The sequence below is a fragment of the Salmo salar genome, chromosome 05, assembly GCF_965601325.2.
Source record: "Salmo salar chromosome 05, fSalSal1, whole genome shotgun sequence".
Classification (NCBI taxonomy): Eukaryota; Metazoa; Chordata; class Actinopteri; order Salmoniformes; family Salmonidae; genus Salmo; species Salmo salar.
Window position 1 is genome coordinate 73,990,001 of NC_138295.1, and position 13,860 is coordinate 74,003,860.

The following is a 13,860-nucleotide window of genomic DNA, read 5'->3' on the forward strand; positions in this document are numbered from 1 at the left end:
ACACAAGCTCACAGAACGGGACCGTCTAGTGCTGAAGCACATAGCGCGTAAAAATCTTCTGCCCTCAGTTGCAACACTCACTACTGAGTTCAAAACTGCCTCTGGAAGCAACGTTTGTCGGAAGCTTCATGAAATGGGTTTCCATGGCCATGCAGCCGCATACAAGCATAAGATTCCCATGCGCAATGCCAAGCATCAGCTGGAGTGGTGTAAAGCTCGCTGCCATTGGACTCTGGAGAGGTGGAAACGCGTTCTCTGGAGTGATGAACCACGCTTCACCATCTGGCAGTCTGATGGAAGAATCTGGGTTTAGTGGATGCTAGGAGAACACTACCTGCTCGAATGCATAGTGCCAACTGTAAAGTTTGGTGGAGGAGGAATAATGGTCTGGGGCTATTTTTCATGGTTCGAGCCCCTTAGTTCCAGTGAAGGGAAATCTTAATTCTACAGCATACAATTACATTCTAGATGATTCTGTGCTTCCAACTTTGTGGCAACAGTTTGGGGAAGGCCTTTTCCTGTTTCAGCACAGCAATGCCCCCGTGCACAAAGCGAGGTCCATCAGAAATGTTTTGTCAAGATCGGTGTGGAAGAAATTGACTGGTCTGCACAGAGCCCTGACCTCAACCCCATCGAACACCAACATCAGTGCCCGACCTCACAAATGCTCTTGTGGCTGAATGAAAGCAAGTCCCAGCAGCAATTTTCCAACATCTAGTTGAAAGCCTTCCCTGAAGAGTGGAGGCTGTTATAGCAGCAAAGAGGGGTCCAACGCCATGATCTTGGAATGAGATGTTCGACGAGCACGTGTCCACATACTTTTGGCTATGTAGTGTATTTGTATATGTCATACAGTGTCATATACTGTAGTAGTAACCGCAGCCCAAAGCTCAGTGAAGCCAAGGTAAAAAGCAGTAACTGACTTGAGTGATTGTTGTTACTGCTTTCTGTCCTTTGTTTCACAGTAACTTTTTCCAGTTACTGCAAATATGACCCCCCCCCCATTTCCTCCAAAACACAACACAGTGGAGGCAGAATATTTGTCCAGGTGATAAAGCATGCAGTTACTGCTCTTTTGGTTTGTAGGGCAGGTGATGACACCTGCATAAAGGAATGACTTGCAGTATGTATTACACACATATCATGGGCTATTTGGCCAATCAAGTGCTATTTCAAAATTAGGTGATTTTGCAATGACAATCAAAATCGAATAAATCCACTGTAATAACTGATTCTAGACCTATGGTGTAAATGATCCTCTATAAAGTCAATAGTCAATCAGGGGCCATCTGAGTGTAACTTTAGAATCAGGCCTTAAAGCTGTGACCCACATAGAGACAGGAACCACTCATCTCTCACACTTAAAACACCCAGATTAACGTGGATTATCGCCAAGACCCAGGCCATAGGCCAAACACCAAGATGTCCTCCTCCTTTTCTCCCTCCCTCCCTCCCTCCCTCCCTCCCTCCCTCCCTGGTTTAGGCTGAGTATTTCCTAAGGTTAATTTAGTGTTTTACCCACTAGGCCTAATCCTAGATTGGGATTGGGTGAAATGATCCTAGATCTGTGCCTAAAGCCAACTTTTACCAGAGGGGGGTTGGCTTGGCAGGCTATTCAGTACAACCTATATAGTACAGCCAGTTCCCCGTTGCCCTGACAACTATAATCTTGATGGAGAATAAACACATTTTGGTGCCAGTACGGTACAGTAACACTGGGGAGAGGTGGTGCTATACATGCCCATTGGCAATCTGCCAGGGACAGACAGAAAGACAGACAGAGACAGGCTCATCTCAGGGCAAAGGTACTGGACACTATTTACCTCCCCATCCCTCCCACTTTGCCCATGAGCCTGGCCTGCCCAGTCCCTGTCTCTCAGTCTAAACCCACAGCCTGGCCTGCCCAGTCCCTGTCTCTCAGTCTAAACCCACAGCCTGGCCTGCCCGGTCCCTGTCTCTCAGTCTAAACCCACAGCCTGGCCTGGCCTGCCCGGTCCCTGTCTCTCAGTCTAAACCCACAGCCTGGCCTGCCCGGTCCCTGTCTCTCAGTCTAAACCCACAGCCTGGCCTGCCCGGTCCCTGTCTCTCAGTCTAAACCCACAGCCTGGCCTGCCCGGTCCCTGTCTCTCAGTCTAAACCCACAGCCTGGCCTGCCCGGTCCCTGTCTCTCAGTCTAAACCCACAGCCTGGCCTGCCCGGTCCCTGTCTCTCAGTCTAAACCCACAGCCTGGCCTGCCCGGTCCCTGTCTCTCAGTCTAAACCCACAGCCTGGCCTGCCCGGTCCCTGTCTCTCAGTCTAAACCCACAGCCTGGCCTGCCCGGTCCCTGTCTCTCAGTCTAAACCCACAGCCTGGACAGATTTGATGATTAAGATTATTGTTAATTAAGATGCTTCCTGCACAGTTCTCACAGCCACTCCTACACTTCTACTTATCTATCTACAGTAGTGTAGTGGGATGTAAACGCAAGTAAATATGTTTTTTTTGCACAACAGTTTGTCCACCGTTTGGGGAAAAATGCATTGAAGTATAGAAGTGTTACTTTTTTCACAGTGACTGGCTATTTAACCACCTATTTTTTCCCCCACTATACCCATGTTCACATTTCGGAGCTAATAGGTGTATCAACACCGAAAGAGATGCCATCACAATATCAACCTCAACCAGACACCTCTAAAATCTATAGTCTCCATGTGTTACGTTGGTTGACTCCGCCCTAAAGGTTTCAGCTGGGATAGAAAAAGGCTGATAGAAATGACTGTTGGTCTTGGCCAGTGTTGCTCAACATTGATCCTGGGACAGGGCACCCACTAGGCATGCTGGATTTCACTCCAGCTCGGCATCACTTAGGCTGCGTTTACACACTAATTGGTCTTTCGACCAATCAAATCAGCTCTGAAAAAGATCTGCTGTGAAAAGATCTGATGCGTTTGGTCAAAATACAAATTAGTGTGAAAAAGATCAGAATTAGGCTGCCTGTGTAAACGCTGCCTAAGATACTAATTAATTTATCCCCTTAGAACCAATGAGATAAATGACGTTGAGAGTAAACTACTTTAGAATTACTATATTAAGACAAATGGTGGTCTGCCAATTCAACTAATCCTTGTTAATGGGAGTAATTGGTAAACAAAAAAAATAAACTGCATACAGTGGGTTAAGTTGAGAAACCCTGTTGTAGGCAACATGGGCTGTGTTCACACAGGCAGCCCAATTATAACCTTTTTACACTAATTGGTCTTTTGACCAATCACATCAGATCTTTTCACGTCGGCTCTTTTTCAGAGCTGATCTGATTGGTCAAAATACCAATTAGTGGAAAAAATATCTGAATTGGGCTGCTTGTCTAAACGCAGCCATAATTGGTTATGTGTGTTACTTTGTTAGTTGATTATCTACAGACTACATACTTTAGGCCCTGAATAAGCACAGAAGCATGGGGACCACAGTAAGTACAGTAGCCTACATTTTCTGGATGCTAAATCATTAATCTTGTGGATTATCAGGAAGGATTGGGTGGCTGAAATGGGCAAGAGCTCTACATTAGCTAATTGATGATTAGGACTGGAACCTACAGCAGGAGGTTGGTGGCACCTTAATTGAGGAGGACGGGCTCGTGGTAATGGCTGGAGCGGACTGGGTGGAATGGTATCAAATACATTAAACACATGGTTTCCATGTGTTTGATGCCATTCCTTTAACTCCTTTCCAGCCACTCCTACCTACATGTAAAAATGACCTCGACTAACCTGTATCCCCGCACATTGACTCGGTACCGGTAACCCCTGTATATAGCCTCGTTATTGTTATTTTATTGTGTTACTTTTTATTATTTTTTACTTTAGTTTATTTGGTAAATATTTTCTTAACTCTTTCTTGAACTGCATTGTTGGTTAAGGGCTTGTAAGTAAGCATTTCACGGTAAGGTCTACACCTGTTGTATTCGATGCATTTGACAATTAAAGTTTGATTTGATTATTATGAGCTGTCCTCCCCTCAGCAGCCTCCAATGGGACCTACATACCAAGGAAAATAAGGTCATTTTTGACAATTGACTGATTGACTCATTGACTGATGATATACAATATATAGACAGGACCTACATTTAAGAAAAGCCATATTCCCAGAACTCCATAATTTGTTCTCATAAAAAAGCCCCAAAAAATGTTATGGCTATTTTCTTTTGTCAATTTGGAGGTGACCCACTTTTCCCATGCCACATACTGTAAATGGTAGAAACATCTGCTCCTTTGTATGCCTATATCCACAATTTCCCCTTGTCCCATCTTCAAAATGATCATCATTGATTGTTGCTGTAAGAAGGTTCTCCTACCGAGTGGTTCGGGGTTGGATATCTTCTCTTGCCCCTTAATAGTTCAATGTTCTAATCCTTCCTTGATCACTCACCTGGCAGATGACTTCCACTTCTGTCTTGGTGATGTATCCGTTCTTGTCCACGTCGAACAGTGAGAAGGCCCACTCCAGCTTCCTCGTCGTCTTCCCACTGGAGGTCATGTGCAGTGCAATGATGTATTCCTTGAAGTCCAGAGTGCCGTCCTCGTTGGTGTCAAATGAACGGAACACATGCTGAGCGTAGGTCTTGGCTTCGCTATCGGGGAAGAAGCGCGCGTAGATCGTCTCGAACTCCTCTGGCGAGATGCGTCCAGTGGGACACTGCTTCTGGAAGTTCTCGTACCACTGGCACAATTCGTTCTCCGTGAACTTGGTGTTGAGCTTCAGGTCCTCCAGGATCTCCTTGGAAATAGCACTGCTCTTGGCATTCCCCATCTTATTAGCCTGTACTGGGATCTCTCGGTTATTGTCGAAGGCTCTCTGAAGTAATGCCTTTTTGAGTCACTGATCTGTCTTTTGTTTGGGTAAAATCCTCTGTTACTGTGGATCTTCCTTTCCTTACGTTGACTCAGCTGTCCAGTTCAAAAGATTCCTGAAATAGTTACAAATAGATATTGTCCAACAAGCACAGCACAATCAGATCTCTACAATGACTGAAGTGTTACCCAGTGTACCACTAGGAACAAAGTAAGTGGTAGTAAGTGGTAGTTGATTAAGGTTTTGGGTCTGTATGTTCTAGTAAAGACACTTAAATGGGTTTAGCTGAGCAGGTCCTCCTAATTCTAAAACAGCCATCAACAAAAGCCTTCACTATCAGGGAGAAAGAACAGAGAGGGAGGCAGAGCAAAGAGACATGACTTACCTGTGTCAGCAGTAGAGAGAGTATGAAGTGATGTGTTAGGGATGGACTGATGTCATTCTGATGGGTGACGTAGATAGATAGATGGAGTAGGGAAGGAGGGGGGTGGAATTAGACTGCTATCTTTGGCGACTGGGTTAATTCAGTTAATTCAGGATTTAAGGTGGCTGAGCTTTTCACTCAAATTAACTTTAGTTTCCATATTCTCTTTTGCCAAACCATCTCTCTTCTTGTCTGGTCTGTGTGTCGACCAAGGCCCTGCTATCATTAGACATTTAATTTCTCAATAAGAGCCAAATCCTAACTTTAGATACGTGTACGTAACTTAAACCCAATAAAAATCAATGCAGGATTTTCTTGAAAGTACAAGTTAGGTACGAGACTTCAAGTGAGAATTTGTCTTTGCTTGGTTACCACATGACCTAGCCAGGAGAAAGACTGGACCATAGACCCAATACAGACACTGTATATGATTGTTAGTTGTAACAATGAGTGCTATATTCATCTGTTGAGCAAAAACTGAAGTTGTCTGAGCCAGTTCTAGTCTATTATGTAAAGCAAAAAATAAGTCTCACACCAGTTTCAAGCATCATGGTGGAGGACACAAGTCTGATTGGTCACACTAGTAAATTACTATTCTCTATTTTAAGACAATTAAAGTAAGTGGTAGTTGATTAAGGTTTTGGGTCTGTATGTTCTAGTAAAGACACTTAAATGGGTTTAGCTGAGCAGGTCCTCCTAATTCTAAAACAGCCATCTGTACAGGCCTTTTATAGGAAGTTCAGCTGCCCCTGGCCACTTCCTTCCTTCACCTCTCTGTCTCTGCCTCCTTTCCTCCTTCACCCCGTCTCTGTCCCCTTCCCTCCTTTACCCCGTCTCTGTCCCCTTCCCTCCTTTACCCCGTCTCTGTCCCCTTCCCTCCTTTACCCCGTCTCTGTCCCCTTCCCTCCTTCACCTCTCTGTTTCTGCCTCCTTCCCTCCTTCACCTCTCTGTCTCTGTCCCCTTTCCTCCTTTACCCCGTTTCTGTCCCTTTCCATCCTTCACCTTTCTGTCTCTGTCCCCTTTCCTCCTTCACCCCTCTGTCTCTGTCCTCTTTCCTCCTTCACCTCTGGTCCTTTCGTTCTCTGCTACTCCATTCTATCCATCTCCTCCCTGCTCCTGTCCGCTTCACTTGTTTTATTCTGTCCCCTCATCCTTCCCCTCTGTACCCCTTCTCTCATTCCTCTCCTCCACCTTGTCTCCTTCCCTTCTGTTCCCTCTCTGTCACTTCCACCTTGTCCCCTTCCCTCTTTTGTCCCCTCTCTGTCTCCTCCACCTTGTCTCTTTCTCTCCATCCTGCACATGCTTTTCCAGAAAGCTCGGCTCCTAGATGTTTATCCTCTCTCTGGCTTGTCTCTCATCATGCCTTTGTTTTGTCTCTACAGTAAGTGTAAACATATAGTACCAGTCAAAAGTTTGGTCACCACTACTCATTCAAGGGTTTTTCTTTATTTCTACAATTTCCTACATTGTAGAATAATAGTGAAGACATCAAAAGTATGAAATAACACATATGGAATCATGTAGTAACCAAAAAAGTGTTGAACAAATCTAAATATATTTTATATTTCAGATTCTTCAAAGTACCCACGCTTTGCATTCTCTCAACCAGCTTCATCTGAAATGCTTTTCCAACTGTCTTGAAGGAGTTCCCACAGATGCTGAGCACTTGTTGTCTGCTTTTCCTTCACTTTGCGGTCCAACTCATCCCAAACCATCTCTATTGGGTTGAGGTCGGGTGATTGTGGAGGCCAGGTCATCTGATACAGCACTCCATCACTCTCCTTCTTGGTCAAATAGCCCTTACACAGCCTGGAGGTGGTCCTGTTGAAAAACAAATTATAGTCCCACTAAGCGTAAACCAGATGTGAAGGCGTATCGCTGAAGAATGCTGTGGTAGCCATGCTGGTTAAGTGTGCCTTGAATTCTAAATAAATCACAGACAGTGTCACCAGCAAAGCACCATCACACCTCCTCCTCCATGCTTCACGGTGGGAACCACACATGCGGAGATCATCCGTTCACCTACTCCGCGTCTCACAAAGACACAGCGGTTGGAACCAAAAATCACAAATTTGGACTCATCAGACCAAAGGACAGATTTCCATCGGTCTAATGTCCTTTAGTAGTGGTTTCTTTACAGCAATTCGACCATGAAGGCCTGATTCACGCAGTCTCCTCTGAGTTGATGTTGAGATGTGTCTGTTACTTGAATTCTGTGAAGCATTTATTTGGGCTGCAATTTCTGAGGCTCGTAAATCTAATGAACTTGTCCTCTGCAGCAGAGGTAACTCTGGGTCTTTCTTTCCTGTGGCGGTCCTCATGAGAGCCAGTTTCATCATAGCGTTTGATGTTTTTTTTCCAACTGCACTTGAAATGTTCTGTATTGACTAACCTTCATGTCTTAAAGTAATGATAGACTGTCATTTCTCTTTGCTTATTTGAGCTGTTCTTGCCATCATTTGGACTTGGTCTTTTATCTTCTGTATACCACCCCTACCTTGTCACAACACAACTGATTAGCTCCAACGCATTAAGAAGGAAAGAAATTCCACAAATTAACTTTTAACAAGACACACCTGTTAATTGAAATGCATTCCAGGTGACTACGTCATGAAGCTGGTTGAGAGAATGCCAAAAGTGTGCAAAGCTGTCATCAAGGCAAAGGGTGGCAACTTTGAATAATCTTAAATATAACATATATTTTAATTTGTTTAACACTTTTTTGGTTACTACATTATTCCATATGTGTTATTTCACAGTTGTTGATGTCTTCACTATTATTCTACAATGTAGAAAATAGTCAAATAAAGAAAAACCCTGGAATGAGTAGGTGTGTCCAAACTTTTGACTGCCACTGTAAATCTCTTAACATGTCCTTCCCTTCTCCCTCTTTAAGTGTTTGTTTTGACAGAAGTATTTCTGTAATGCCCTGTAAGTCCCTTATGGTGCTTTTCCATTGAGACTTACCCTCACACCAGTGGACCATCAGTGTTTTATGTTAATGTCAGCTCTAGTGTTGTTGTGTTTCCATCAGAGTCCTATACTACAAATCAGGTTTGAGGAGTTATCGAGGTAACTTGACAATTAAGACTATAATTAACAACCTCTGTATCATTCAAGACTGTTGCTTTGTGAGAAGGTGTTAAAGTTCACAGTTAGCCATTGTTATGTAAATGCGAGCCAGATTTAAAGTACCCAGGGCCTTGCCTCCAAATTAGAGCAACTCCGCCCGAGCCATGGCCCAGTGAGACATGGGTGACAGCCTGCGTAAGTGGAACAGAAAAGTCTGAGCCTTTTGGGAAAACACTGAGGCAAATCCTTGTTGGAAATGAGCCATTATTGTCTCTTTCCCCACTCTGTCTGTCTTTGTTTTGTCTGCGATAGGAACATGTACCCCACTTTACTACCTCCTACCCACCTGGACCCCCATCTCTGTCTCAATTTTTCTTGTGGTAGTGTAGTTTGTGTCTTTCTCCTACCCCCTTTCCTCCTCACACATTTATTTGTGCCTGTACTATAAGTAATAAGGTAAGGAATTGTCCAAAATGACTTACAATGAACCCACACAGCCACTATGTCACAAATAGGTAACAACAGGAGTCCAACTGTAGCGTTGTAAACACCATGCTTACTCATTAATCACATTAAATAAATAATAATCTTCAGAAATGACTTTGTCAAAGAATCAAAATAACCAGGACTTTACAATGATGGTGAAAAGTTGGGGAAATTTTGGGGTTAATTGGGTTAAAGTCAGAAAAACATGACTTGGGACATTCCAAAATTGGGATTTTCAGAGAAAACAATGAATTTACTTGAATGAAAACACATCACTATTGACATTTTACCATGGTTTAGTTTAGTTACAGCAGTATGTAACCCAACTGTTTAAACTGAGAGTTTTTATCAAAATGTAAACACATTGTCACAAGGACATAAAATGCATTCGTAGAACAACCTTTTATGTATTTGGGTTGGGACGATCCCGAACTACTTCAATAATCACAAAGGTTGGTAAAATAACAGTATGCTGGAGATAACTTTTGTTATTTTGAGGTGGATGTGTGAGTTGACAGTGTTTGTTCCTCCTATGCCTATACTGAAGGCCATCTATAACCATCCCTCTTTCTCCTGTCCTAATTAACCCTTACATCTGATTCTCACCTGTTCCTATCTAACTCTGTCAAAAGAGGATTTTCTCTTCTCTATAAATATACCCAGTGAGCTTGTTCATTGGATTACCACTGCCCCGCCCTGCTCCAGTCTGAGTCAATTACCATCACCCCCATCACTCAGATAATTACTACCCCTCCCCCCTCACAAAAACAATCCCTGGCCTTTGACCTGTAATCTCTGAGCTCCAGATAGAAGTTCCCCACAGGCCCAGTGTTAGATTCCTGATCTGGAGGTACCCACAGGCCTAGTATTAGATTCCTGACCTGGACATAACCACAGGCCCAGTGTTTGATTCCTGACCTGGACATAACCACAGGCCCAGTGTTAGATTCCTGACCTGGACATAACCACAGGCCCAGTGTTAGATTCCTGACCTGGACATACCCACAGGCCCAGTGTTAGATTCCTGACCTGGACATACCCACAGGTCCAGTGTTAGATTCCTGACCTGGACATAACCACAGGCCCAGTGTTAGATTCCTGACCTGGACATAACCACTTTTTGTGATAGTAAAGGCATCTGCTGAAACTAACAGTTACTGATTCTTTTTTTTACAGTGACAGCTCTAATGCTGAATTTCCACCTCAGACCTACCCAGCATCAGTGTGCCATCATGTGTTTATTTTAATGTAGGCTGTAGTGTTATTTTCTTTCCATCAGGAGTGTGACACTAAAGACTTGGGGTGAAAAGGCAGGAGTAGACTATCAATGACTTGTAAAGAGCAGAATCAACAACCTCTGGGTGATCAAGACAGTTGATTTGTTTCCATTGTTATGGAAACAAAGGCTGAAAAGTATCAGTGGCCAGGCCTTGGCCCCAACTCAGAGCAGGACCGTCGATGCCATGGCCCAGTGAGACACAGGTGCCGGTCCGTGGAGATAGAATCATACAAGTCTGAGCCCTTTGGGTAAAACACTGGGGGAAATCTCAGGTGGAAACATGGCATTATTATATGTGCTTCATGGCTTCAGATCAACATTGGCACATTTCTGGGAATGTCAGAGTTTGTTCGTAAACAGTCGTACTAGCTACCGTGCCAGGAAACCCCTCCGTTACACAAGCAGTTAATTGAGTCAACGTGTGAGTACGTCAGTCTGTCTGTGGTAGGGATGTCTTCTGGTCTTCAGACAGACGGGAGCCTCATTCTGTGGCGTGGGAAGAGGATCATCCTGGGTTCTTACTGACACATATAGGTAATACGGCTGAACCTCCGTGATTTCCATCTGTGTCCTCCACAGGTCTGCATTGGTAAATTACCTCCCAGTACCTTATGGATAACAACATTCAGGCTGTAGATATATATTTCCTGACCGTAGCAAACCGCAAGAAGCAGTACACTGAAAAGCAAATTCCATACAGTTAAAAACAGTACTACTGTACTTATAAAGTCTCATTGCCTCAGGGTCAAAATAAGGAGCTATAAACCTAAATATATGAGCACAGGAGTGGAAAAAGACATTCTGAGGCTTTTTATGAACACAGTCAAATTCACCATTGCTAATGTGATTTATTTTCAGTAGAATAGTGCAGAAAGAGCACTTAAAGAGAGGAAGTGATATTGGAAACAAGGAGAGGGAAACCTTTTAAGAACTAGAAAAAACATAAACTCTAAGTCTACCCAAACAATGCCTTGGTCGGACACAGCCCAAACCTTCAGAGAGAGAGCGAGGGAACGAGGGAGAGGAAAAGGAAGGGGTCCTAGATAAATACCAGTTAATGGGTCATAATGAGGCTTAATGACAGACGAGACCTTCCTACTGAATACAGAGAACAGCAGAAACAAACAAATGATAACAACAATCATAACAACTGCGTCCGCCTCCGTCTTTGTAGGCGTCACATGATAAAGGTGACAAGCAATGAGTCGTCTGCTCCCATTTCTTGAGAATCTCCCCACAGAGAAAGCCAACACAGTTTGGCCTTTACTGAAGATGACAAAACCCATACATTTGGGCTCTTCAGTAATCGAATGATTTTCATGAATGGAAAGGACGTCCACAGACCAACATTTTACACATCAACCAACCAATGTGCTCTTTGGTCCAGTATTGATAGGAAGCCACTGAGGTGAGTATTTATTTTCTCTCAAATTATATAGTTTTCTTTCTCTTTAAAGCAGTGTTTTTTCTCTATTTATTTCATGCTTGAGTTAAAGCTGTAGAGTCATGTGATATTGATTAGGGACTTCTAAAGCCTGATTTAAACACTGTAAAGACAAATACGTCTATATGAAGATATCCTGAAGCAATAAAGAAAAAAATCCTCACATTACATAGACAAGAGTGATCTTGTCTATGTAATATCTTGGTTTGTTACTGGTTGTTGTCACTGATCAATTTCATTATATTGCATCACGATCATATCATTCAAAAGTAAAACATATACTGCAGACGAGATGAACACACCTCCATCCATGTGCTTTAACTGACTACTTTGTAGCCCAGGACTGGACACAAGACTGGACACGAGACTGGACACAAGACTGGACACAGGACACAAAGCCAAGAGAGCAACAAAGCAAAGAGAAATATACAAAAGGAGTAACAGAGATATGTACAGAAGCTACTAACGGAGTACGAAAGAGACATCTAAAAGATAACAACAAAGATGGACACCCTGGATCCCTCTGCTCTCCCAGGTGCCACCACCGCCGTGACCTATGACTCCAAATCAGAGATGGTGACCCTACCAGGAGGGGTTGTCTCCGTAGCAGGCATCACCGTCATAACCGGGGGCGCTGAACTGTCCTGTGGCTCCTGCATGCTAGCCTTTGGTGTTTGGGGCACTCTGATTGGCCTAAGCGTGGTTGCCCTGGGTATCTGGGACCAATCAGTGCAGGTCGGGGGCCGGACCTCGCACCTCCTGGGGCTGGGATTGGTGGTTCTGGCTATCAGTTTTGGGGTGGTGGGCAGTGTGGTGGGCTTTCGCTTCCTGACGAAGAGGAGGAGAGAGATAACGAGGGAGGAGAGGGAGGATGGGAAGGTGGTGCTCATAGGGGAGAGAGGGAGGAGTGTTATAAAAACTGTGACTGTGTAAAAAAATGTAAAAAGAGGGGATGAGAGAAATACGTTTTCAAGTTATGATTATTGCACGTAGTGGTCGGGCTGTGTTGCACACTGTCACACTTTAGTATTAGTGGAAGAACAGTCATGTTTTATATGTATGTTATGAATTTGTTCCACACCATAAAAATGTATTTTGGTTGAGTAATTTGAAGATTAAATATTTGACAATCTCTGGCTCCATGTGTAAACGCCAATTCTTCCCCTCTTGTTCTGGTGTCACATAAACAGACCTTTATCTCTTCTCTCTTTTCCCTCCTCTTCATCTTTCTCAATCTCCCTCTTCAATCTGGGTGGAATGCAACAGGAAAGTGTGACGATGAGAGGTTTCCTGTGGAAAACAAAACACAATTTTCTATGTGATGCAAGTAGATTACTTTTCACATGGTCACTCTTCACTATTTAGTCAGACAGGCCCACCGTTTGTAAAACATTGCATAACATTTGCATTATCAAATCAAATCAAAGTTTATTGGTCGCATATACAGATTTGCAGATGTAATCGCAGGTGCAGCGAAATGCTTGTGTTTCTAATTCCAACAGTGTAGTAATACCTAGCAATAATAATCCAGAAGAAATATATATATACTGTACATGATTAGAATACACTATATACAGTACCAGTCAAAAGTTTGGACACACCTACTCATTCCAGAGATTTTCTTTATGTTTACTTTTTTCTACATTGTATAATAGTTGTGAAGACATCAAAACTATGAAATAACACATATGGACTCATGTAATAACCAAAAAAGTGTTAAACAAGTAAAAATATATTTTATATTTCAGATTCTTCAAAGTTGCCATCCTTTGCCTTGATGACAGCTTTGCACACTATTGGTATTCTCTCAACCAGCTTCACCTGGAATGCTTTTCCAACAGTCTTGAAGGAGTTCCCACATATTCTGAGTACTTGTTAGCTGCTTTTCCTTTACTCTGAAGTCCAACTCATCCCAAACAGTCTCAATTGGGATGTGGTTGGGTGATTGTGGAGGCCAGGTCATCTGATAGAGCACTCCATCACTCTCCTTCTTGGTCAAATAGCCCTTACACAGCCTGTTGGACCATTGTCCTATTGAAAAACAAATTATAGTCCCACTAAGCGCAAACCAGACGGGATGGCGTATCGCTGCAGAATGCTGTGATAGCCGTGATGGTTAATTGTGCCTTGAATTCTAAATAAATCACTGACAGTGTCACCAGCAACGCACCCCCACACATCACACCTCCTCCTCCATGCTTCTCGGTGGGAACTACACATGCAGAGATCATCTGTTCACCTACTCTGCGTCTCACAATGACACGGCGGTTGGAACCAAAAATCTCAAATGTGGACTCATCAGTCCAAAGGACAGATTTCCACCGG

General features: G+C 43.4%; 2 protein-coding genes across 3 annotated transcripts in view; one reads left to right on the forward strand and one right to left on the reverse strand.

Annotated features, from left to right (window-relative positions):
* LOC106605819 (recoverin) overlaps positions 1-5,293 on the reverse strand; it is a 9,390-nt gene extending 4,097 nt beyond the window's left edge. The window contains exons 1-2 of the mRNA XM_014201780.2: positions 5,215-5,293; positions 4,407-4,944 (exon numbers count right to left, since the gene is read on the reverse strand). Of these exons, the coding sequence (XP_014057255.1) occupies positions 4,407-4,787 (381 nt within the window). The 5' untranslated portion in view covers positions 4,788-4,944; positions 5,215-5,293. The remainder of the gene's footprint in view (positions 1-4,406; positions 4,945-5,214) is intronic.
* A 5,998-nt stretch (positions 5,294-11,291) lies between these two features.
* Positions 11,292-12,673, forward strand: LOC106605828 (uncharacterized). Of its 2 annotated transcripts, none has more exons than XM_014201795.3 (2): positions 11,292-11,499; positions 11,877-12,673. In XM_014201795.3, exon 2 carries the CDS (start codon positions 12,040-12,042, stop codon positions 12,466-12,468), a length of 429 nt encoding a protein of 142 aa, XP_014057270.3. In that variant the 5' UTR covers positions 11,292-11,499; positions 11,877-12,039; the 3' UTR covers positions 12,469-12,673. The 2 variants fall into 2 exon arrangements, with proteins under 2 accessions (XP_014057270.3, XP_014057269.3); XM_014201794.3 differs by having other exon boundaries at positions 11,293-11,499; positions 11,872-12,673.
* The last annotated feature ends 1,187 nt before the right edge of the window (positions 12,674-13,860 follow it).

Coding starts and splice junctions, on each gene's coding strand:
- LOC106605828 (XM_014201795.3), top strand. CDS start 12,040: ATGGACACCCTGGATCCCTCTGCTCTCCCAGGTGCCACCACCGCCGTG.